Source organism: Musa acuminata, chromosome BXJ2-2 (assembly GCF_036884655.1).
Source record: "Musa acuminata AAA Group cultivar baxijiao chromosome BXJ2-2, Cavendish_Baxijiao_AAA, whole genome shotgun sequence".
Taxonomy (NCBI): domain Eukaryota; kingdom Viridiplantae; phylum Streptophyta; class Magnoliopsida; order Zingiberales; family Musaceae; genus Musa; species Musa acuminata.
The window spans coordinates 24,069,978-24,095,079 of record NC_088339.1 but is presented as its reverse complement, the minus strand read 5'-3'; the positions used below and the strand labels follow the sequence as shown (position 1 = coordinate 24,095,079).

Below are 25,102 nucleotides of genomic sequence, written 5' to 3'. Positions count from 1 at the left end.
AATAGTTTTGAATGTTCTTTCAAAAATAATTTTGAAACTAAGGGGCAAGAGAAATATTATCTTGTCAAGAAAAAAATAAAAAAAGATACCTCCCAGTAAAAAATCTAAAATGAAAAGGTATTTTTAATCCAATCGTATAGGACCACAGTTCAAGCAAGAACAGTTGGTTTTTTTTTTTGATAAAAAATAATTTAAATAAAAATTTTATATTTTGAAAATATATATATATATATATATATATATATATATATATATATATATATATATATATATATATATATATATATATATATATATATATATATATATATATATATATATATATATATATATATATATATTGTGGGACTCTCTCTATCCGCTTTCCAAAAAGGAGCCCCCATTTTGATGATCGCCAACGAACTCCCAAAAATATCCAAGGAGCACTTTGTCCCATCCAAGACAGCTTTCTCAAACTCAAGTTTCAACCTTATCCTAACTTTTAGTAACCATGAAATAGGAATATTCCGGTTGCATTTTCTTTCGTTCAGGCTATAGCTTCTTGAATAAAGTCTCTCAACTTTGGTGGCCACTTCAGTTTTCATACAACTCCCCAATTACGTATCTCGGCCAATCTGATGGCAAACCGTGCAGAGAGTCAAAAGTGCGCTTTTCCCAATCCAACTCCTGGTCCTATCTTTCCAACATCTTCTCTTGAAATTTCGCTTGCTTGACGACGTGTGAATCACATGAAAATAATAAATATGCTCCAAATTCGTAGGTCAAATAGTTTTATAAAATATTCTTGAATAAAAAAAAAAAGTTAGTGAAAGATTTCACTGAATTAAATTTGATTCAATCAATAGACTTTTTCAAAAAATATTTTAAAAAAATAAAAGAATAGAATGATTTAAAACATTAGAACAAAGGATCCGTTTTATCATTTTATTTCTATGAATATAATATTTTGATTATGTTGACTTGTTAATTTGTATGATACGGAATAGATAAAAAAAATCTTCATTGTAGCCCATTCAATGCTACATAGCGAGTATAAGACCTTAAAATAATATCTTTTCATCCTTTAAATTTTAAGGTGTATAAAATCTTATATTCGATTGTTATAATAGAGTGATTGATATTTCATTGAACTCCTAATCGAATTATTTAGGATTCAAAAGTAAAAATAATAATTTTATCTATTAATACTGGCCAAATTAGTGTATTGCCAAACCACGGCTGTCAGATTGGGGAGGAAGATTGGAATTAGAAATTAATAAAAAAACTAAGGATATGAGTCTGTGAGTAGGAAAAAAAAATATTCTAATTTTATCATCATGAGTTCAAATATATATATATATATATATATATATATATATACACATACACACATATACACACACATACATACCTACACATGTACATATATATGTATATGTATATGTGCATGCCAATGTATTACTCAGAAAATAGAAGAAATACCACCGCTAAAGCTAACCAAAGGCGCGCGAGTCATGCAAATTCTGAAAGGAAATGCCACATTAATTGACATGCAGCTGCTACATCAAAGTTATTTTTACAAAGAATGTGAGTCTCGTGATTTTTGACCCTTGACATCCACTTGTTTGGAAGAAGGAAAAAAAAAAAAAAGGAAAATTTGAATACCAAGTGATGGATTTGACCATGACAGGGGAGGTTAAAATAGAGGGGGGAAACACAAGAAGAGAGACTATTTGCAAAAGAATTGGTGTGGAGATATACAGATATCTAGTTCATGAACTTCCTGCAGTTGGGAGCTTTGCAGAGGCAGGGAACCTTGCATTCATCGCCTTCGTCAGGGTCAAATAAATAGTCGTATCTGCAAACCAACAGGCAACCAGGTCTAAGTGATAAATAACCCTGAACCACTTAATTAAATAAGAAATGCACAGGTACAACCATCCGATTGATTAGTCAATGATTTGAATGGCCAAGAAGCAAAATAATTCAAGCAGACCTGAACCTACAGAACTTGTAAAGAGAAGTTCCCTAAAGAAATTTCATTGTATATGACAAATGAAGGGCTCAATCATGACAAAACAATCTTGCATCCTTGAGAATACTTGAAATGGTTCGAATCAAGTGATGAACAAGATATAACATCCGTCATTAAATCGTATGAGCACAAGAAGACTTCAAGAATTTGCAAGCTTGATGCTATCAGATCAAGAATCGAATACTAGGGAGTTTTGCTTGCCAGTTTCTCTCTGACAAAAGGAGCAAAGAGTATTTGCTAGTCACAGCTGCTGCCTACCAAGGTTCATGGCTCGAGGAATAAAACATTTTTCCTAAGATTCAAATTACTTTCTTCGTTGCAACTCTTCGGTCATTCTATGTGGCAGAAATTACTTTCTTTTTTGCAACGATACTTGAGCAACAAATATTTTCCACTACGACCAGTGTCTGTCCTATTGAAGCTCTCAAAGTTGTTAATCAGGAGGCAGCAATCATATCCATCATATGTTTTCTATGAAAGACCTATGTCATCTTCGACCCATATCCATGTCCATATTGGGCATCATAACATATCAAGAATCACTGACATCACTTTGATCAATCATCTTGTTTGGTAGTTAGCACTTGAGAAACATAAAGGATTTGCCACCATCATAAATGAAGCTTAAAATGAAAGGAGAAATGTAATTCAACAAAAACATTTGAAAATTCCTTTTTCAGGTAGGTAAAGAAACTTACGTTAGTTCTTCACCAGCAGAAACATTTGTCTTAGCTATCAAAACAATCCGGCTTTCATCATTGCCGACACTCATGATCCTAGCATAGCAATTGGGCATGCACTGCATATGAAAATGAAAGTTACTTTTTGAGTATTATAGTGAGAATTTTGCCAACAAAAGGAGATCTTAATGAACTTAATAACTCACTGAATGGTTTATCAAACGTGCTATGTTTCCTTTGTCTGTTGCATCAACCACTACTTCTTCGCTGATCTTAAAAAGCTGCAAGACAGAGCACAAAACAGGAAATCAGAAAATGAGCATGATTTTATGCAAGCAAATCAATCATGGTATGACACCAGAGGAAGGAATTTATCATTCGTAAAGAAAAGGGCCTCATCTCAAACAACAGGTGACTTGCTAGTTGGAATACATCAGCGTTGTATACTAGAGTAACTAGACGAATGATCAAGTAAGATAGCTCAAAGCCTACGCATGGAATATATTGGTGTCATATGCTAGATGGATGATCATGTATGGTAGCTCAAAGCCTAAGCATTGAGCAAAATGACTATGTGAATCTCTTGTTGATTAACATGGCTCCTAGTTTTTATTCTAATGCAATGATTTCCATAAGCGATTTACTAGCATCATGACACACTCTACTAGTATTGTTGACTAATTGACTCAACCAAAATTTTCAATTAATTAAGATATTCTGACAAAACATATGGTCCTTGGTTTTGATATTTCAACTTCCTGCATCAGCCAAGAGCAAACAGAGAACAGAAAAAGATGAAAGCAGAAAGATTACTTACATAACAACCCTTCCCTTCCAATCGATAGCGTGCTTCCCTTAGATCTGCAACACTACGTCGGACCTGCTCACCACGGTATTCAATAACCTGCTAGCAGATTAACCGTTAGCTTCATCATCAGACCACTTTCTGAAATCCTAATAGTCCTGAGTATTATAGAAATCGTTCAATTTTCACTGCCCACCTTTTGACCATAAAGCATTGGCAGATTGCAGCTGCTAATACAATTTGATAATACAACGTAAATACACTTAAATAATGCACAAGAAATATTCATTCATGCATGCGTATGTTGTATATGCATGCATATCAATTTAAGAAAAAGGACATCACTATAACACAAGGATTGCAAGGCCACTTAATGTGCCCTTGCCGGAAAATATGAGCATAATAAGTGTGATGTTTGTGATGCTTGACTCTTCATATGAGCACAGCTTTTACTGCCTCAAAAAGAAAAGAAAAGAAGCAGAGATAGCATCCATTAGCACCCATACACGTATCAGTACCTTGCTGGCATGGTACGATGCGGTGTGTATACAGCAAAGACATCATATTTCTCTACTATCTATACCATAAGACTGGACACACTAAAAATCATACAAATGAGCGTGGATCAAATATTGCCAAGGCACAGTTATGATGTAGACTCTGGATCAGTCGCTTCTCCAACTGAACCCAAAATAGTCATCATGCTCTACAACATAAAAAAAGTGCATAATACAGAATGGCTCAATACTTAGGACTGCAGTACCCAGGGAATGTATCACACAATCTTCAACAATGAGATAACTGGTTTATTGTAGTTTGTGGTTACCTAGCATCCAAGTAGATAACCATCATGATCAGATAGTGAGGTAGGAGAAGCCAAATACGATGAAGTCGTTAACTTATTAATTTGACTAACCAGCCACTCAAATGTGCATCAAGCATACAAAACCAAATATTTCAATGATGAATCAGCTGCTACTTCTAACAAGACTTTGAAAATAGTATGGTGCAGAAAAGTATGCCTGCTTACCATTTCTCCTTCTTGAATGTTCCTGAGAGCAAAGAGACCCAATCCATGTATTCCAGATCTACCAAAACAAACTCTACTTTTTTCTGTTGACTGGAAACATGAGTATATAAAGAGCTGATGAGGATGTCATGACCAGAACATATGTATATGAGTGAGGTGGTATCACAATTACCTGCAAATGGTAAAGCCGTTCCCTGAATGTAGAGAACAACTCTGGATCCTTCTCTTCCTGCATGGAAAAAAAGGTCCATCATAAGTTTCCAATCTACTGTAAGTACACAACTGTAATCCAGAAGGGCAATCACGATGTATTGCATAAGAAGATCAAGAGAATTACCCTTGGTGCATTCAAACTTTGAACCACATCCAGAGAATGATGAGAAGGCCCCATCAATCTGTGAGCAATAGCCTCTTCTTGTTTCCTCTAAAATAACAGAAAATGCAATTACAAACTGACACGGGACTATATTACTGGGTTCTATCAAATCCAAGAACATGATGGGAAGAAATATATCTTTGTCAGGTAGATACACTACCAACACACACTGAAGAACATGATAAACAATGGTTATCCCCAAGAAAGAATGTAGCAGCAAACAGACTATATGCAATGTCATTAGCCAAAATTTTACATCAGTCCGTTAACACATGACTTCTTCTTAGACAACCACATAATTATTTTTCCACCATTTTCTCCTTGATTGGTAATATTTTCTAGGCTGCCTTTGTCATCCTCTCTAAAATAAAGACCAATCAAACTAGTCACAGAAGCAAAAAGATTAACACAGGTAGCAGGAAACATAATTTATACCTGTCCTGCATGAATCTTGATATCAATGCTCTAGCCCTTCAGGCGATGCACATTAATTTATTGTGAGAAAAATGATATTGTTAAATCTTATTCAAAGGTGAAACAGTCAAACAGTTGAATTATCAAATGCCATATCCTTTATATTAGACAGGACAAGAATTGTAAGATGGTAAATAAATGATTAGAGACACATTCAAATCATCAGCCACAATCAGTTTACCAGATATAGTTAAAAGGTTCTGTTCCAAAACATACCTTGGTTGCCATCCTCCTATATATTCGACACCTTGCAGCAGATGGAGTTTCAGAATTCTGAATAGAGAAATCTGAATCATGAAGAATGCCTTTCCTAATTAGTCTTGAACCAGTCTGTTTTTCATTGTTTTGTAGCAACTTTTTGGAAGAAAAGACTCCTTCAGGAGTATGTATAATCAAGACAGTATCTGGGTTCGGAGCACTGCAGAACACAGACACACAAATTTAATTACAAAGGCAGAGAGTTTGTCTAATTGAGACTTACTACTGTTCCTAATCCAGAATCAGGATTTGAATGTAACATTCTACAGGATACAGAGAAACGGAGCTGTGTTTTATGCAAATAAGAAGAGGTGAGTTGCAGTAAGGTATATATATACACATATTGGACCTCTAAGCACCATTAGTGATGTTTTATAATAATGAATTAGATTCAACATAAAAGACCATGTAAAGGACCAAAAGAAATAGTTATTATAGCAGGAAGCTATGAGTACATGGTAAAATCTTACCGGTGATGAGCACAGTATGAGACCTTCTTTGTTATCTGCTTTCCATTTTTTTCCAAGCAGTGTAACTGCAATAGAACATATTTAAGATTAAAAATTATGAGTCCTTCCACTTCTAAAATTTTAAAATGTTTATAATTTTTTTAAATCACAATGATCACAAAATAAGACAAATATTGGATATTGCCCTTGATGCACACATTTAAAGATTAAACGCATCATTAATATGCCAACTATGCAATATCATCCTTTTCAGTAATCTACCTCCATCCGATATCCTCCTCTTGATGCACACATAGCATGGTAATAGGTGGAACACTTGTAACATTGTGTACAAGAACCATGCATCTGACGACATATAACGCAGACCTGGAAGTACACCAAGAAAGAACTTAAACTCAAATCAAATTTTGATACATAGTGTAGAACTTGAAAAGCCTAAAATGATTCTAATATAGATTTTGACAGCATCAGATGTTTCTCATGATCATTCCAAAATCATGTCTTAACCTTCACAAAAGACTCTGATGGTATGTCCAATATGCCAACAGCAGGCTCCATTGTTTCATCATTGGCAAAAGAGACTTGAGGATGAAACCAAGCACAAGTGACATGGACCCATAGCGTCTCAACATCTGTTGGCTTGAGAGCACCACCTAAGAAAAAAAAATACAATCAATGAAACCTGAACTTCTGATGTGCGAGAACAAATTTAAAATTTCCCAAACTAAGGTAAAATTAGATTAAAAAAATCCAAAATTGCAACAATCAATAATCTACAAAATGATATATTTACAATTACTATTAAATGCCCATTGTACCTTTTTCTAAAATATGTTATCAGTAGTTCAGGACAATATTTGCACCAAAGAACATTCATCACAAAAGCATCAAACGGGTAGATACCTCACACATGATGTAATAGATTACTAAAATATCCAGTAATCTACGAGATACGTGACAAATACAGTACATCCATTTTTAGCCTTAAAAAAGGGGTAATATAAAAAGATGATACCTTTTACAGGACAAAGGCAGCATTCCCTCTTTTGTTGAGGTGTTTCACATGCTCGGCAAATCCAGGATGTAAAGTCCTGCTTCGCTCTCACTCCATAGCATTCCTGGTGAACTGCTATTTGGCATCTGATAATTGTAGAACCATTAATTTTAGCAATTCAATGTTTATGTTTCTTAAATAGAATGATAACCAAGCAACGTGAAACAGTACCTCCATACTTCAAAAGAGTATTTCAAAAAGAAGTCATAGTCATTGCTAATTTACCTGTTACAGATAATTATTTTGTTATAATCCCAATCTTCAACCCATCTGCAGATTGCACATCGTTCTGTTGTCCACTTTGCATAAACTGGGTCATATGCTTCTAAGAAAATGAATCCAGAACCCATAGTTAGAACAATTAATCCAACTACTTGCAAAGGCATGTTTGTTACAAACAGTGCCAGTGCATATCTAGTGCTTTAAATTAAGAAATATTATCAGAAAAAAGGATGTACCTTGCAGGAAAGCAAGTAGCTTTTGTTTCCTTACTTTTGCAGATGGCCGTTTAGCATGGTTCATGGAAACCATATTAGAATTATAATGATCTAGCTGCAAGTTAACAAACATTTATGGTAAGCAACATACTGACTGCTAAGCTAATTTACTGTATTGTCCAATGCAGATAACTCATGTTGCTTTTCCTAATAACAAAACAACAGCAGAAGTCTTGAAGTCAAGCATCTTAGGCTTACCAAAAAATGAAAAAGCCAAATACATGAAAATAATCCAGCACGAGAAAAGGTTATATAATATATCTTTTTAAATTAAAAAAACATTAATCCAAAACCACTATAGTGACATCTACTAAAGCATTTGTCTAAAGCCAGTGATAACACTTCTAGAATTAAGCAACAGATGTTTAATCTAAAAGCCAAGATGCTAAATGTAATAAAACATTGTACTATTGAATTACAACTGAAAAAGCTCTTTGTGAAGTACAGACCCATTTTCCCAATGCCATATTTGTACTTCTGACTTTGACGCTGGACCTCCAATTTTTAGTTTTGGAGCCAGTATGTCGCTCCCATTCAGTAAGCATGAACTTTTTCCCTTTGCAAGAGCTACAGCGACATGAAACCCTACCCAAGGATGCAAAAGAAATAACATAGATTAAATCAATATAGTTCATACAAATGACGAGAATAAGAGAAAATAAAACTCTTAACTCATTTCAACATATGATAACGAGCATATAACTGTCTAGTGCATCAATTAGTATCAACAAACAGAATGAGTTGGAACAAGCAAATATAATATTCTCCCCATTATGGAAGAGGATGAGAAAATAAGCATGTTTATCAATTCTGCTGGTCACAAATCCTTATGAAATGAGTTAGCATAAGTTTTGCCTGAAAATTCTGATATTATCAAGAAGGCTTCAAGCATCTTAATTTGGGGATAGAGAATAAACCATTAATCTTCTACGCAACATAAACAGGTCTTCCAGGAGTATATGCACAAGGGCATAATATACAGATCACTAGTAGAAAGTATAAACTGTTGTTTCAAGCTATTAGGCACGGAATTCATGAAAACAAACTCATCCAAGCATTTTCATATGTTTAACCTTTCAATCTAAACTGCTCCTGTTTGGTCCCAATTTCATTTATAGTGTTTGCTGATCTGCCTCATGCCGCCTTACACCCTTCCAATGGAGAGAATGAGGGGAGTAGAAGAGGAGAGGCCTAAAGAGAGGTAATGCTGCAAATGAGGATAGTAATTTGAAATTTCTTTTGTGCTTCTTTTTGCTGTCAATGGATGTTCTTTGTGTGTTCTGCCAGCATTCCTATGTTGCCACAATGCTATGTGGTCTTGTACTTGTAGCACACATACTCTACCAGCAACCAATCAAATCAGGATGCGGATGGCCAAGAACTATGTTGTTTCATCACATGAAGGGGAGACGAAGACATCCTAACAAGGTACCATCTCGTATCATGCCAATTAAACATAATTAAAAAAAAAGCCTAATTATATGTCAGATTCTTCGGTGTAGATAGATCTAATGTATCAATACCTTACAGGTATAATATGTTGTGCAACAAGTGTTGGCCAGCGGGGCAAATGTTGCTGGCAGCAGTTCAATCCTTGTTTTACACAAATGTTAAGAAATTTGAGATATAGTCAACATATTCCAGTTCTCATTGTATTCCTGATACCATGGCTCGTCAACATATTCTCGTTATGCTCCATGGTTACAGTACTTGGCCAAGGCAATTCAAGTAACTGCACGAGCCAACAACAGCTATTCCAAGGAAACCATTGGCAAAGAATTTTCTACATTCTGCATAGCATATTATCATTACTTTCCTTCTAAGAAACTGTAAAGTTGGTTTGAGTTTTTCAATGAAACAAAAAAAGTAACTTATTTTTAAATCTCTTCAAAATATGGTTCTGGCCAACTAAAAAAGGGGTTCTGTCATACCATCACAATGAAATAAGTTAGGGACAAGAATAATTTTCTAGAGAGAAAAACAATCTTTCTCCATGTGGAGAAACACGCCTTGGTATAATAAGGATAGTTCTTACAGTAAAAAAAAAAAATCAAATCAGCACAGGTTTTATAGGCAATATTTGCACCTTAAATAATAATTTCAGACTGAATAAATTTTCACGGAAAGGCTATAGTTTCTATCATACGTAGTGATCAGGGTTGTTCTTGAAAATATCACGGTAAATAGTCATTTTCATAATCTTAATTTTTCCATCTAATTTAATTGATGATTTCAATAGGGTCTTGTCATCTTGGTTCCCCATACAATTTTAACCAGTCCCATACACCAGAAAAGAAAAAACAAACAAAAGGAGGAAGAAGGCATAATAGGATGCTGATTATCAACAAACATAAGAAATAATCATGCAGAAGGTATTAAGCAAAAGCATTATTTGACCATCTCCAGTTTTATCATTATCAAAATCAGAGACATATGCTTACACATGCTGCTCCGGTAAGTATATCCCCTCCATGCCAAAACACCAAACTGTCACATTATCAAAAACTAGTTTTGTATCTTTCCCACTGTTTTGATCGCGTCTGTTCAGAAGGCGAGCAGTATTAGCCCCTAGACTATACTTGGGTGAATCTTACTTGCATGACTCATATGTAGGCTACCACTAACAATAGGGCACATACCTAACTTGTGAGTGATTCTTCTCGGTATCTGATAACTCAAAGTTCAGCTTTGACTTGCACTTTGGACAAAAATAATCAGAGCTCTGCCAGTTGTTAGACAATGTCATAGACTCAGTTACAAAAGATAAAAAGGAATGTTTCCTTTAATAGTATAAAACCTCATACCCATCTCTTCTCATCTTTATGATGCCAAATCTTCTTGCATATTTGACAATATTGTTTTGATCTGAAAGGCTGTAAACAGAGCCCGTCCCAACAGAATTGTTAAAAGAAGTTCAAGGAGGACAGATTCAAAAAAATGGTTTGGTCTAACTAAAGCAACATGATCAAGAACTCATCTAGGCATCTACAACACAACAAATATAAGAATTATGGTAGAGTTTTCTACTGATAGGATCTTGCTTGCCTTGATCTCTGATTGACACTCTTGATCATGGTTTGAACCAGTTGCTTCCTTGATCTTACTAAGGTATGCAGGTTCCCCACTTGAACTCATACCATCAACCTGCACCCCTAAGAAGCCATGATCCGCTAGGAAGGCCTCCTCTATGGCTGTCCGCAGATCGCTAGGCTTGCACCTATACAACTCTGTCTGCCCCTGAAACCTGCAATTGAGCCCAAGAGTTTAAGACCAAGAGCATCAAGGCATTCCCTTCTAATCATATTTGGGATACCGACCTATCTATGTGGTCAATAAAAGGATAAACCCTCCCCTGATTCACCCATGCATATTCCTGCTCAAATCCAAAGGATTAATCATAATGGAAAAAGTGCCCATGTAAACGTAATTAGATAAGACAATGTATAAGAAAAATAGACAACCGTATCATTCCCACTTCCAAAGTAACCAAAGAACATCACACAGACAGCTCCAGAGATGCAGGAGTCGACAACGTGTTCCGGAGCTTGCTGCATTGGATCGATTACCATTGCAGGCCAAACTGGATAGTTCTTTCCTGGCTTAGCCCAAACAATATCACCAAAAGCAAACCCCCCAAGATGACAGTAATCCTTCCTCTGTTCAGAAGTTTTCTTGTGCAACTTTTCTTTTACTGACATCCGATCATAAAGATAACCAAGGGGGTCCTCTACAGTGGGCGCCAGGGGCAATCTCTTCTCCCTTGCCTCCAAACTCTCATGCAGAGATGTCAAAGTGCTTCGTGACAGCGAATACTTCTTGGAGCTAATATTTCTGCATGCCCGGTATCTTTCTTCTTCGTCGAACAATGCAACTGGATTGGGAATGACTGAACTAAATCTAGAATGCTTATTGCGACAATTCTCTTTTTGAGGCCCCATTGGTTCCTTCACCTCAGAATCAGACTCCAAAGCTTTCGGCTTAGGCTTCTCCTTCTTCCACGGGTCTATCAGGACGGAATCATTGAACCTGGCAGGCAGCACCTGCGCGCGGCCTCTCGACGTACGAACCACCGGCGGCCGTGATTCCGACGGCGGCGGCGCCTCACGGGGCTGCTCTCTCTCCCTTCTCCTCCCGTTCCGCGACTCGCTATCCATCTCCCCGGAACAGCAGGAGACCTCGCTACACAACGAAGACGCCACGGCGGCGCCGCCCGCGACGTCCTCCCCACCCAGCCAACGCCCCAGCCCAAGCGCCACGTACGGGAACCCCGCCGCGGCGACGTCCCCCAGCACCTCGAGGGGGAACGACTCCCTCCGTCTCTTCCGGCGCCTCCCGCCGCCCTCGCCGTCGCCGTCGCCGGCGGCGACCTCGGCATTGCACCGCTTCAGGGTCGGCATCAGCACCCGCTGGCTCCGCTTGATGATCATCGCCCCAGCGCCGAGAAAACCCTCGTCCCACCACCAAATCCCGCAGAGATCGCAACCAGAATTCCCCGCCTCCGACCCAAGAACCGCCCCAATCGATTTCGACGCCCTAATTTCCCCTCGCGATCGCAGACAATTCTGGCTAGGGCTCCAAGGAACGGGGGCGATAGATCTCAACGAGATTGGAAGCTCCGCTCCCCATAAGCTTCGAATGGACTCCGACCCATCCAAGAAGAGATCTCAATATATTACAACTTTCTCCCCTTCCATCTTTTAGTTCTCGCTCTTAATTTATTTCTTTTTTTCCCTCCCCGCCCCCTCCCCCTCCCCCTCGCTGGGAAGCCTTCTCTTCTCTTTTCGATCCGGCGATTTTTCTTTTCTTTTTTTTCTTTTTCCTTTTATTTTATTTTTTAGGTACAAAGTTTTTGGGTTGGTTTATATAAAAAAGGGATTTCGTGGGAGGACGGAGTTGGATTCCCACCGGAAGCGGGCGATGGCGTCTATCTTATCGTTTCGCTTAGCTACAATTTGTGCACGGTCCAATTTGGCGTCTCGTTCGCCATCACGGAGGAGACGATGATGCAGGTGATATAAGCAATAATTGGAGAGCATCGTGCCATGACTGCTGCAGCACTCCCATCTGTTGGTGCAGTGGCGGAGGGAGAGCACCCATTGTTACTGCATTGCACGAGGCACAGCAATTTAGTAGCTCTATTTTTTTGTTTTCCTTCTCTTATATAGCCTATGTTGGGGAAGAGATGGATTCCACCTGTTGTGCTCGTCTTCCTCGGTCCGTCTGTTGCCTGCGGTAGCTGTTGATCCGAGGAAGTAAGTAGCAGATTTCATACTTCCTTTCTTGAATCTTATGTTAGATTTGTTGCAGTGAGGCAGTAACATTCTGTGTAGTTTGATTTGGGGCGTGGAACACTGGTTTTCCCCGTACACAATATTGATCCCATTTTGGCAGCTGCATCATGTTCTTTGTTTTCCCACTGCAACTGATGATGATGATGATGATGGTTCCTTCAGTTGTTTCTCGGTGCAAGTAGCATGACAGGCCCATATCTCGCACAGTAGCTTTCACAGGGACAATCACGGTGGACAGAGATGGCCAAAGGAGATGGATTGTCTTTAACCTAAATGTTGTGCCTTCCATGGCCAGGAGGAGCTTCCTGCAGCAGCAGTGCTGTGTTGTCTTATGTCAGCGAGGAGGCGAAGGTGGATGTGCCGGAGACGAAGACGATCATGTTTGGTCCGGAGATGCCTCTTCTTCGAAAGAGAACACAGAGCTCGGACTTGCTGCAAGTGTTGAGGTTGCAAGGACTTCGGAATCGGAAGGTTGGTGCCACGGATCGGTATGCCTGACGCCTGTAGCAGCTCAATTCTCGAGCCTTTCGAGCGCCAGCGGTGGTTCTTGTCGCTGCTGCTTTGGGTGATATGTCTCTCCGACCGCAGACACAGTTGGCAAACCTGTGAAGCTTTGGCCACTTCACTCCGAGCAGGGAGACTCGAAAGAGGCAAGCTTTCTATAAATGGCTGGTGTCATAGTTAAACTGAGCCATGGTGTTGTGCAACATGCATACAAGCAAGTAAGCAAGCTGCCCACCAGTTGTTTGTTCTCTGTTCCGATGCGTTCTGACCTGGGTTTTCTCCTCCGATTCATCTGAAACTTGGTAGTAGTCTGGCATCAGTTTCTGTCAAGATCGAAGACAGCTTACATCGTACCAATTGTCCAATTCTTTCGATAAGTTGAATGGGGAGAACGGGCTAGAGATCTTTGGAATCTTGCAGTTGATACAGCCACATCACCTTCCTATATCACGATCCTTCGATGCTTTGTTACACGAGGAATCATGTTTGGGTTGCTCCTCCAGCCGGGGTTCCCACGAATCTCAAAGAGCTCTTGCCACTTTATATCCAACGGTTATAGAGTCTCAACGCACTACGTTATCCGAAACCGAGTATATGTTGCGATCTGGGTCCATCTCGGATTCGTGTTTACCATATCGGCTTCTCGTGTGATGAGTGGGTGCGATAACATGTGGAGCCCAACAGGATACGTCTGCGGTCTCCTCTAATGAGAACAAGGTATGTGAAGTGAGTAAGTGTCCTGTCGGTAAAAAAGTATTTTTTGATTCCTTTTCTTCAAGGCTCGTGTTCCGTTTATAATAAATAATACGCTGGCGTCGAAGACTACAAAGCGGGGGAGAGGAGAGTATAGACCGAGATCGCGGGTCGATTGGGGGGAGAGCAATGGCTTCTTCGTCTTCGGTGGTGTCCTCCTCCTCCTCCTCCTCGTCATCCGACAAAGGGTCGGGGCGAATTCTCCAGTTCGATCCGTTCCAGAGCTTGGTGGACGAGGGCTTCTGGCATCGCCTCTCTTCCCTCAAGCTCGACTCCCTTGGCCTCGACCAATCCCCCATCCCTCTCACGGGCACGCCTCTTCCTCCTTCCTTCTTCTCGCTGTCTTTTTCCGTCTGTTGATCCGAGTAAATTGCCCGCGTTGATGAACCCTAGTTTGTTTATGATCCGACCGCGGGTCCGTTTTTGTGTACTATAGATGTTGGTGATATATTGCATGCATTTAGTAATTCTTAGCAGTCCTTTTCTGATAGATTTTATATTTTGCATATTTCTTATGCAATTGAGTTCTTTCCATGCTTTCATATTCGAAAGAGGCATAACACTGTGCGCTCTTCTGCAAGAATCAAAGTGAATTTAACTTGACCCCAGCGATCAACTTGATGTGAAAGAAATATATGTTTACAACGAGGATTAAGATGAGTTAGTATGTTATATGTCATAAATACTAAGAAATCATGTAGTTCATCTCTCTCTTATAGTGCAGTTGCAATAGCCTATCTCCTTTTGACTATCAGAACAAGTCAAAGTTTCTAATTTTGTTCAATTTTATTTTGAATGGTGAAAAATGTTAGATGAAAAATAGTACTTACATTACTCAATAATACTCTCTTTGACAGGTTTCTATGCACCCTGTTCACATCCCAAGGTTTCAAACCGCCTGACACTTCTTGCTGAGTCATTGCCATCTGACTTCAAAGAGCTACAGTTTTCACTTGAAAGGGCTCATGGTAATCGGAATAGATGCCCTGTTCCTGGAACTCTTTACAACATGAACACATTTGAGAGCTTCAAGGCCCTTGATAGTGATTCGCTGCTGAAAAAGGAAGCAAAAAAGGTGCTCTTCCTCCATAATATCTCTACGTTGAATAACTTTATTTTCTTATTAGGACTTGGAAGTGAATTGTTGCTCTATTTGGTTCTTATATCTAACTGTTTCATATGAATCTTTTTGCATTGATGAACTACGAAAATAGAAGATCTAGGAAAAAAAAATGCATTTCTTGTGTCTCACTTTCTGACCTTTATATTTTGTGTTACTAGATATTGGATGACATCCATTCTGGAAAGGTAGAGGAGGATAGTGCAGTGCTTTCAAGATTCTTTATCATCTCATTTGCTGATCTGAAGAAATGGAACTTTCTTCACTGGTTGGCGTTCCCTGCTTTGGTTGTTGGTCCTCCTGCTGTGGTACTCAATCTTCAACCAGCTAGAGAGGTGTTTAATCAGGGAGAGGTACTACAGTACACAGATAAGGGTCTTTTGACATATTGTAAAAAAGGCTTGACAAGTTAACATTACCTGATCTGTGGTTTTGGTACAATAGGCTCAATCATTGTCTGCAGCACTGAATGAATGGCGCAATTCAAGCTTGACGACAGGTTAAATTTTTGGATATTATCTGACATGGGTGTTAAGTTTATCTATCTCGATTATATACAAATGAATTAATCTGTTATGCTGATATGTCATTCTTCCATGCGCCATACAGGTGTGCTATACTTCTTAGTCAGCATAGCATCAAATTCATGTGCCACTATTAGACAGTTGAAGGATTGGAAAGCCTGCCAAGATGATGGTCAAAAGGTATGTTCATTGGGAAGGTCATCTAATTTTGACTCTTATCTAGATTTTCAGGAGAACTACATTTTGTAACTTTGTTGTCGATGGTTACTGTATGCTGCTTATAGCAAAAATGTTCTCATGATAGAGTGCATCTCGTCTTGTTTTAAATTTATTTCTCAGCTAATCTCCGAACATGAAGCATTGTCTAACTTGACACTGTTGGACTTTGTATTGGTACAGTTGTTGTTCGGTTTTTATGATCCAAGCTGTCGTCTAGATAATCCTGGATGGCCTCTTCGTAACTATCTTGCATTCATTAGTTTGAGATGTCAGGATGGGAAGATCCAGTTTCTGTGCTACCGTGAGAAACGTGGTTTTGCTGATATGGGCTTATCCCTTGTTGGTGAAGCTGTGATCTCACCATCAAAAGGTAGAGGAACAAACGATGGATAGCTGCTGGTTTCTTTTCAATCATTTAAGATCATCATTCTAACATATACTTTGCCTACCCTGTGGCCTGAGTTGCCTCAACATTTGTTGTTCTTGTAGACTGTAGAGACCCACAGTGTGTTCCTAAAGCTGTAGGATGGGAGCCAAAACCCAAGAGCATAAACCTTGCAGAATCCATGAATCCGGAGAGGTATTTCTTCATAAGGCGCATTATCTGGAATCCCAGCGAGAGAAAGAGAGACTATTATGAAGCAAGGATGCTCAAATTTCTTTCATACCTGCAGGTTGGCTGTATCTGCTGCAGATTTGAACTTAAAGCTAATGAGATGGCGTACATTACCATCTTTAGATTTAGGTACCTTGTCCAGTGTTAGATGTCTACTACTGGGAGCTGGTACCCTTGGATGTCAGGTTGCTCGCATGCTTATGGTCAGTAGCTTGTCCATGCCTTTTAATTATATTTCATTGTTTTTCTGTATACTTAATGTTGTTAGGTTTATTAACAGGCCTGGGGTGTGCGGAAGATAACACTACTAGATAGTGGCCTAGTAGCTATGTCTAATCCTGTCAGACAGTCTTTATATACATTAGATGATTGCCTTGATGGTGGCAGCTTAAAAGCTGTTGCAGCAGCTAGAACTCTGAAGCGTATATTTCCAGCTGTGGTGGGTCTTATTGCTCCTTTGTTTGTGCTATCTGGATAAAGAGAATTAATATCATTGTACCAGCTGACTATTTCATATTTGCAGGAGGCAGAAGGTGTAACACTTTCAATACCAATGCCAGGACATCCTGTGCCTACCAATGAAGTAGCTCGCGTGCTTGAAGATTGTGAGCGACTAAGGGACCTGATTGCTTCCCATGATGTGACATTTTTGCTGACCGATACAAGAGAAAGCAGATGGCTTCCCACACTGCTTTGTGCAAGTGAGAACAAAGTGGGTTTGTTTTTCCTAATGACCAGAAAAGTTGTCTGATTGGTTCTAATGATGTTGTAGCAGCTAGAAGTGTTTAACAATAAGGCTTGCTCTTTTTATTGATATTTTGGGATTTTATATGTCTCTTAATAGCTTTTTAATGACTGCTATCCTGATGTTATGTTAAATTTGTTTTTCTGGGTCTCTGTGTCTCGATATTATAGAACATGTTCTTTTAATTTAGCCATCCTCATCATAGGCATTCTATTGTTGATGAAGGTAGAGAGAGATATATAAATGAAGATATTGGTGGCAAAGATGCTAAGATAGTCCCCTGATGAGGTAGAAATGCCAAATAGAATTATGACCATGTCCTTGAATATTTTGCCATCTATTAGCAAGTGATGATTGGAACTGACTTTTGGATAGGTAGCTGAAAATGCATCTTTCATTATCTGTGGTGAACAAATTAAGATGATTCTGTTCATACCTAAAAGTATGTAGAGGAAGGAGGTAGGAGAATTCATGAAAATATCATTGCAACTTGTGAGAGTTTATAGATTTTTGAAAAAAATCACTAATATTCAATACATCTGTGTGTGTTCTGACCTTGAGGACATTTTTCTCACAACTATATTTCATCTTGGTTAGCTTTGCTGATTACTAGATCGACTGCTTTGTTCTGATGAGACGATATCAATGTTGACAAGTAGGCTTCTATTTGGTGTCCTACAGATTGCTATCACTGCAGCTTTGGGCTTCGACAGTTACTTGGTTATGCGTCATGGAGCTGGTCCACTCTCTGTATCAAATCAGACAAACAGCTTATCTACAGTGGATGGAAATGGAGGGCAGCGCTTAGGATGTTACTTCTGTGGCGATGTAGTTGCTCCTATTGATGTAACTCACTCTAGTGGCTTCTCTAAAGATGCTCATTGTTAGATCTTTTTTGTCACAATGATCTTAATCATGCTACTGTTTTCCTTGTTTAATTCATTGCTCATTATGCAGTCAACGTCCAATCGCACTTTAGATCAGCAATGCACTGTCACACGTCCTGGGCTTGCACCCATAGCATCTGCTTTAGCAGTGGAACTCTTGGTGGGACTTCTGCATCATCCAAATGGGTACATTTCTCAGCTACTAATTGATTTCCACAGTAATGGGACATCAGTCATGCACCTAGAATTTACTTGCAGTGTTTTACTGGTTCTTAGAATGACTTGTGGATGGTACAATTGCTTCATTCCAGGATACATGCTCCAGGTGAGATTGCCAACTCCATTATGAGCTCCAGTGAGCAACCTTTTGGTATTTTGCCGCATCAGATCCGAGGCTTGCTTCCTCAATACTCTCAAGTGACGCTCATTGGCCATGCATCCAACAGCTGCACAGCCTGTTCAACTACTGTGAGTCATTTCCCACCCCTTGATTTTCCTTGTGTTGAAAAATGTGCTTGTTATTACTGGTTCAGTCTTTCCAAAACATTAGAGTTTTCTGCTATGGTCCTTCTCTGTTGAACAATCGGTCAACCAGGGAGATGTGTTGGTGCTGATCCTCCTTTGCACTGCAAAAAGTGAATAACTAATTTAGGCTAGATAAAATGAGGTTTATGGAATTCTAAGCCGTTGAAAAGGTTGCAATGTGATGGTACACGGATGGATGTCTATATCTGTTTATTTCTCTCAGACGTTTGTGCTGTTTGCCTGTTGCAGGTGGTGTCCGAGTTGAGGAGACGAGGAACAGAGTTCATTTTGCAAGCCATTGACCACCCAACCTACCTGGAGGATTTAACTGGGCTCACAGAGTTGATAGAGTCCGCCAATTCTTTCAAGTTGGACTGGGATGATGAAACTGATGATGCTGATGATATCTGACTTACGTTTCATCTCAGAGCTGCAGTTCAAGCTATTCTATCACCCCAGTGATCTCTTTGGACAAGAACAGCGAGGTGATTTATCAATGTACAGTCACTGATCATGTACTAACTTATCAATATATAGATACATTGGTTGCTGATAAAAGAAAATGAGACTACAAGTTGATAAAAAACTAGTAGAATAACTGGAAATCTGACTTCTATTGTATCTTGGTGTATTGTTCCTCTTGCGTTGTTGCCTTTCTTTGTAGCGGGAACAAGAATTGGCTTTGGCAGATGAATCACAAAGTGTATTCCGTACTTGGGAGTTCTGTATAATTCACGTCTAAATGGAACTGTATTTTTGATTAAAAAAAATATAAATAATAAGTAATACATATATTATGTAAAAATAAAAGTTGTTTTGTAATAAAAATATTCAACCTGTGTCAAAAAGTAAATAAAAGTTGATTTATATTCAAGAACATGTTAATCAAGATGGATCAAAGATGATTAATGAACTAACAAAAGCAAACTATTGATGAAATCCAATATTCAACTTTTTTGGTTTATGCATGTATAAAAATATTAGGAAAAATAAGAAAATAAATATTTTCATGAATAATTAAGTATATTTTTATAGTAGATAAAATAATAGTACGAAGAGAGAAAGGAAAAATACAAAAAATAAAAATAAAAATTACAAACAAAAATTTAAATATTTATAATATAACTAAAGATGTTTTTTATATAACTGAATCCTATCAAAATGTCCATATAACCGCCTCCAAATAATTAGAACAATCTGATTATTCGTGTTACCTCTTTACTAACTCGCTATTAATTCGAAATGATCCTCAAAAGATCAACTCTGAAGGTAGAATCTTTCTTTTTTTTCTTCTAACATAAATACTAAACAGTTGAGAAACAAAATGTTCGGCAAACGTAAGAATGTAGACAAGGCATGCTACTACGAGATTAATGATAATAAGCAGCAAAAACAAGCTAAGTGTCAAGTTCTTTCAAATAGGAGGGTCCGGGCCTGAAGGGGTCCTCTTCCATGTACGCCTCTGGGCGTTCAAATCCGGCTTCATTCATACGATTGCTGAGCACATGTAGTATGGCCTTCTTGGATCCGTACTCGTCCCGATTTGCCTCGATGTAGGAAGTTGCCTCTGCGGCCACCTCGTTAACAAAATCAAACCTGTTCTCCTCCGAAAGCATCAGCTTCTCAATGTCCATGGACATTACCTTCCCATTTTCTCTGATCTTTCTCACCTGTTCTTCCAGGAAAGGGATCCGATCCATCTTGTAGCGCAACTTGTCATCGTTCTTTGTCTGAAAGCAGCAAACACATGCATGCTTTTAGCTTAATTGTAAGTGCCATGTCCATTGATAGAATGTTGCACATAATTCATCATTCAAACTGCACAATATGGTTAAAGAATGATAACAGAGACTTGATCCTCGCTATAATTACTTCTAAAGCTCAAAAGATTGACATGATTTACAAGGAACCAACAGGAAGTATCTAAAGAACACAAAATGATTTTAGAAGAAATAATTTATTTGTAGCTGATGATATTAACAATTGAGAAATTAATCATCAACACCAAAGAATGTTACATGACCAGACTCGATCCTCATGATTAATCCACACATAAACATAAATAAGAAAGGCAAATGAATGGTATTGCAAATGTAGGATAAGATGGTGCAATCAAGATGCAGTTGGTAAAGAATCTAACATACAGTGCATCGACTCCATAACCAGAGTCCATAACATACAGTGCATAGACTTCCCAGATACTCCTGACGACATAGAGAACGAATTCAATCAGTTACGAAGATGATAGAACATATCACCTACATGTACTTGTTGTCCTGCTTCAAGTTATTTATTGATCTCTATCCAAAACCCTCAAAAAGGCAAAAAATCATGACAAGAACTTCATCAATTTTTAACAGATAGTGAGTGGTGAAAGAAGGACCGCTTTCATGATCTTGCAATCGATAATCAACATTCTTACTAGCTAAAAGTTTGAGCAAACACTAAGGCAAGAAGAGGAGCTTTATTAAGATAATATGGCCAATTTGCACGAACGAAGTTCTAGTTATCGATTGCAACCTAATCTCAAGCAATGAAATTGAGATGCATGATTGAATGGAGAATGGAGAATGAAGCGCTATAATTACTCACAGTTTGTTAATTTTAGGCACAGAATTGCAAAAGAAAGTGAAAGAATGAATGATTAAGAAGTAAAAGAAAAAAAAATTAAACCAAAAAGGATGGTCCAATTTCCCACTGATGCAATTCCCAGAGAGGCTGCTTCTGTGATTCAGAAGATATATAGATGAAGTAATGCCCTGAAAAGCTCTAAAGCGTCTAATAATCTGTTTGCTTTCCTATTTATAGATTTTCCTAAACATCTTCAGAGCGAAAAACCACTGACAATTCTCCTAAGCAGAATACTATCATCTCCAACGATCTCCAGCGTGCTCTTCTTAATCTTGTACCTTAGACCCCACATTTCACCAACCCTAACGGAGTCGCTTGTACTAAACCAAAGACAATAATTCTTGAGAATTAAAGCATCAATCTTTGCAGCTCAAATCCGCACAAACAAATGCTAATCTTGAAATGAGAAACTCAATATTGCAAATTTATCATAGAAATAAGAATTAAATCCAATCCGATGGTCGTACCAGTCTGCGGCGCCGCCAAATCCGCCTTCGGTTCCCACCTTCCCCGGAATCCTGATACCAGAACACAAAGAAAGGATCTTTCTGCAGGTCCAATAAAGATGAGAGCAACGCAGAGGGATCGGAGGAACCTGAGATTTGTCGGAGGCGCCGCGGATCGAGCAAAGACGGGGAAGCCGCTCCGTCCTCTGCGGGAGACACGAAACAAGAGAAAGAAAATTAGGGAGGTAGTCAGGTGGAGACGAGAAAAGACGCCTCGGGTGTGGCAGGGGAGGGCTTTCGAGCTCACCAGTGCCGGCGCCACCGTCGCCAGGGGAGGGCATCGGATAAGGTGGTGCGCCGCCAAGGCCATGCCCACCCGTGTTCGATAGCCGAGTGCGGATGAGAAGTGATCCCGAGAAGGAAAAGAAGTGAAAGAAGAGACTGTGCACTTAGTTGGGCTTCTTCTTCTTCTTCTTCTTGAAATATGGGTTTGGGCCGTCTTTAATGGGCTTTTAAAGTAAATATTTATTTTAGATAATTATTCTAATTTCTAAACCATCCTCATCATTTTTATTGGGTCAGATTTTTATTTTCTTCTATTCTTTAATAAAATGATTATATATATATATATATATATATATATATATAATCACAGACAAAAGTTTGTCTCTGTTGCTACTGATATGGATCGATTGGGGTCAGCTCTTTCTGCTCATCTGATGCAAGTCCACATACAAAAGCTGCAGATTCATCACTGGAACATAACGAGTGACACGTAGTAATCAACCGTGCTGCTTCAGGCGACACTGATCTCGCCATGCATAGATGATTCAGCAAGTGCTGTTGACCGAATCGTGTGGAACAATCATCGCCTGTGATCCGAAAGAAAACAACATCTCTCTTCACCATCATGAAAGAGAGATCTCTGCGCTCTTCCTTCTCTGCTGTCCTGTCCCAATGCAGAGACTTGCATCGTTGAAAGTTGCAGCTGCCTGACAAAACCGATACCAGAAAACACTCTCAGCCAAATGACAAGTGCCGAACTCGGTCTCACCAATCATCTGAAACCTTCACACACATACATGCACTCAACATTAATTCCTAAGCTACGTAGTGGTGTAGGTTGGAAGTATCGAGGAGATCAAGATCAGGCCACGTACATGGTTATCAATGCGTAAAGGCTGCCTAACATAACTCACATAATTCCAAGTGATTAATAACTCTAATACTTAGGTTTGGAAGGACCGTCAAAGAATGGAGATGAACTCTCCCCTTCAAGTGGCTACTTTTTTCTCTCTGCTGGGCCTCCACAATGCCCCATTTTTCCTCAGCTCGACTCTCAGTCCACAGTGCTAAATGTGAGCATCGACATGATCCAGGCTTATATATATTGACCATAGCAGAAAGGCAGCTCCATGTACATGGAGCAGAAGGTGGTGATGGAACGGGCGAGGCTGGATCTTCCCTGCGCTGCTTGTCGAACGCTGCACCGGAAGTGCGACCACGGATGCCTGCTTGCGCCGTACTTTCCGGCCGACGAGCCCGACAAGTTCGCCAGCGTGCACAAGGTGTTCGGAGCCAGCAACGTCGTCAAGATGCTTCAAGTACGTGTTAACTCAATCCCCTGCTTCTTTATCTTCTGATAGCCAGCATGGAGATGATGCTGGCGATGGCGGTGCAGGTGGTGAAGGAAGGGATGAAGGAGGACGCAATCAAGAGCATGGTGTACGAAGCTCATGCAAGGCTGCAGGACCCCGTGTATGGATGCGCTGGAATCGTTCTGTGCCTGCAGAGGTGCGTGGAGGAGCTGCAGGGCCAGCTGAGAGCGGTGCAAGAGCAGGTTTTGGAGGCGCACTTGCAGAGAGATCAGCTGGCGAGTGCTCTGATGGGGGCTACGGAGGTCGACGCCTTCCTTTACGCCCACTGCAGCAAGTGACTTTGGTTCGATGGATCGAAGAGTGGCGTCGCTGAAGAGTGAAGGTTTAGGGTAAGACAGGACAGAGATGAGGGCATGTAAATGAAGCTGCAAGTCATTTTGTTTCTCTTTCAAATGCAGGGGAACACTTCGTGATGATTTATTATTAATATTAAATTAAATATTATTATGTGGCTGGTAAGACACGCAATTTGAGGCGAGAAGGATGTGATGCAGAAGACTGTTGTGGCGTTTGCGAAGGTGACAGCATTTGAAATTTGCTGCTGAAGTTAACAAAATAAAATCAAAAAAGGAAATTTCTTTTTTCAAAAAAATCCCTCAAATTTTACTTTTTCCTCAGTAGCTTATTCTTAGAGCACAAAGCCTCTTATTTTCTAAAAGATAAATTACCCTTGACTTCTACCCTATCGATCATCATTTTCACCCCATCACCTCTACCCCTCGTGTGCTCTTGTCGCCACGCCTTCGCTCCATCACCTCTACCCCTAGTTCGTCATTGTCGTCATGCCCTTATCGCCATGCCTTCACCCCATCACCTCCGCTCATCATCCGTCATGATAATCAAGGTAAACAGTCTCTTGGGAAAACCTTTTAGGTAAGGTGGAAGACTTGACGATATTGATAATGGGTTGAAGGATATTGTGCTTGCATCGCCACCGAGGGGAGCATAGGTAAAAGAAGTTAGTCTTACCCTGGAGGTTATGAAACCAATAAGCAACGATGTTAAAGGTGTCGAGCCACACACAACACTTCTTAATTGGGCCCTAAATCTCCATCGTATATAGCCCCCCCACGATCACTTTCTGACCCTCGATAGCTTATCCCCTTCTCATATCCTCCTTATTAGCAATCATTGTCACATCCCTCATTGATGCTAGTCACCTCTTGAGAGACTGCTCACCTTGAGCTCTATGGTGGCAATGACAAATAAAGGGCGAAGGCAATAAGACATGACATAATCGACGAATGAAGGATGGAGATCAAGAATAATCTCATTTAAAAAAAAAAAAGAAGTCCCATATAAGAATAAACCAAAAAAGGATGTTGTAAAGGAAAAGCAAAAATTTTAGATTTTTTAAATATTTTATCTAATAATAATAATAATAATAATAATAATAATAACAATAAAATCACGAGTCCTAATTATTTAGAGTTAGGTATATGAATCTCTTGTCATCATTAAAATATATAAAAATATTATATATACAGTTAAGTTTAAAGTACTTAAACTTTTATTTATAGTTACT

At 39.2% G+C, this 25,102-nt stretch overlaps 4 protein-coding genes across 5 annotated transcripts; 2 read left to right on the top strand and 2 right to left on the bottom strand.

Annotated features, from left to right (window-relative positions):
- Positions 1–1,491: 1,491 nt before the first annotated feature.
- On the bottom strand, positions 1,492–12,404 carry LOC135605483 (histone-lysine N-methyltransferase ATX4-like). Its single transcript, XM_065095635.1, has 21 exons — positions 11,120–12,404; positions 10,976–11,031; positions 10,704–10,902; positions 10,463–10,531; positions 10,298–10,380; positions 10,100–10,198; positions 8,108–8,243; positions 7,620–7,713; positions 7,387–7,486; positions 7,123–7,247; positions 6,615–6,760; positions 6,369–6,473; positions 6,108–6,172; positions 5,596–5,797; positions 4,867–4,953; positions 4,702–4,758; positions 4,530–4,619; positions 3,512–3,598; positions 2,901–2,975; positions 2,713–2,813; positions 1,492–1,837 (listed from the first exon to the last, which is right to left on the bottom strand). Exons 1-21 carry the CDS (start codon positions 12,083–12,085, stop codon positions 1,747–1,749), a joined length of 3,033 nt encoding a protein of 1,010 aa, XP_064951707.1. The 5' UTR covers positions 12,086–12,404; the 3' UTR covers positions 1,492–1,746.
- A 1,872-nt stretch (positions 12,405–14,276) lies between these two features.
- LOC135605482 (ubiquitin-like modifier-activating enzyme atg7) lies at positions 14,277–19,463 on the top strand. Its single transcript, XM_065095632.1, has 14 exons — positions 14,277–14,516; positions 15,064–15,281; positions 15,488–15,679; positions 15,771–15,825; positions 15,936–16,030; positions 16,250–16,439; positions 16,559–16,649; positions 16,744–16,888; positions 16,966–17,124; positions 17,209–17,397; positions 18,112–18,276; positions 18,388–18,503; positions 18,629–18,785; positions 19,092–19,463. The coding sequence occupies exons 1-14, from the start codon at positions 14,336–14,338 to the stop codon at positions 19,251–19,253; spliced, it is 2,115 nt and encodes a 704-aa protein (XP_064951704.1). The 5' UTR covers positions 14,277–14,335; the 3' UTR covers positions 19,254–19,463.
- Positions 19,464–20,106: 643 nt separating this feature from the next.
- Positions 20,107–22,366, bottom strand: LOC103973395 (protein PLASTID TRANSCRIPTIONALLY ACTIVE 7). 2 transcript variants are annotated; one of them, XM_009387952.3, is made up of 4 exons: positions 22,227–22,366; positions 22,069–22,125; positions 21,941–21,991; positions 20,107–20,572 (listed from the first exon to the last, which is right to left on the bottom strand). In XM_009387952.3, the coding sequence occupies exons 1-4, from the start codon at positions 22,287–22,289 to the stop codon at positions 20,240–20,242; spliced, it is 504 nt and encodes a 167-aa protein (XP_009386227.2). In that variant the 5' UTR covers positions 22,290–22,366; the 3' UTR covers positions 20,107–20,239. The 2 variants fall into 2 exon arrangements, with proteins under 2 accessions (XP_009386227.2, XP_064951705.1); XM_065095633.1 differs by having other exon boundaries at positions 21,941–22,125.
- Positions 22,367–23,246: 880 nt separating this feature from the next.
- On the top strand, positions 23,247–24,024 carry LOC103973384 (LOB domain-containing protein 1-like). Its single transcript, XM_009387941.3, has 2 exons — positions 23,247–23,523; positions 23,601–24,024. Exons 1-2 carry the CDS (start codon positions 23,335–23,337, stop codon positions 23,853–23,855), a joined length of 444 nt encoding a protein of 147 aa, XP_009386216.2. The 5' UTR covers positions 23,247–23,334; the 3' UTR covers positions 23,856–24,024.
- The last annotated feature ends 1,078 nt before the right edge of the window (positions 24,025–25,102 follow it).

Excerpts from the sequence above, each read along its gene's own strand:
- LOC135605482 (XM_065095632.1), top strand. The coding sequence starts at position 14,336 with ATGGCTTCTTCGTCTTCGGTGGTGTCCTCCTCCTCCTCCTCCTCGTCA. Across the intron at positions 16,440-16,558 it reads TGTGATCTCACCATCAAAAG|ACTGTAGAGACCCACAGTGT; the intron begins GTAGAGGAACAA and ends TTGTTCTTGTAG. Across the intron at positions 16,889-16,965 it reads AGGTTGCTCGCATGCTTATG|GCCTGGGGTGTGCGGAAGAT; the intron begins GTCAGTAGCTTG and ends GTTTATTAACAG.
- LOC103973395 (XM_065095633.1), bottom strand. The coding sequence starts at position 22,260 with ATGCCCTCCCCTGGCGACGGTGGCGCCGGCACTG. Across the intron at positions 22,126-22,226 it reads CGACGGTGGCGCCGGCACTG|AGGACGGAGCGGCTTCCCCG; the intron begins GTGAGCTCGAAA and ends TGTCTCCCGCAG. Across the intron at positions 20,573-21,940 it reads TTTGGCGGCGCCGCAGACTG|ACAAAGAACGATGACAAGTT; the intron begins GTACGACCATCG and ends TGCTGCTTTCAG.
- LOC103973384 (XM_009387941.3), top strand. The coding sequence starts at position 23,335 with ATGTACATGGAGCAGAAGGTGGTGATGGAACGGGCGAGGCTGGATCTT. Across the intron at positions 23,524-23,600 it reads ACGTCGTCAAGATGCTTCAA|GTGGTGAAGGAAGGGATGAA; the intron begins GTACGTGTTAAC and ends ATGGCGGTGCAG.
- LOC135605483 (XM_065095635.1), bottom strand. The coding sequence starts at position 12,085 with ATGATCATCAAGCGGAGCCAGCGGGTGCTGATGCCGACCCTGAAGCGG. Across the intron at positions 10,532-10,703 it reads AGTGTCAATCAGAGATCAAG|CCTTTCAGATCAAAACAATA; the intron begins GCAAGCAAGATC and ends CTCTGTTTACAG. Across the intron at positions 4,759-4,866 it reads AAAGTTTGAATGCACCAAGG|GAAGAGAAGGATCCAGAGTT; the intron begins GTAATTCTCTTG and ends TTTTCCATGCAG.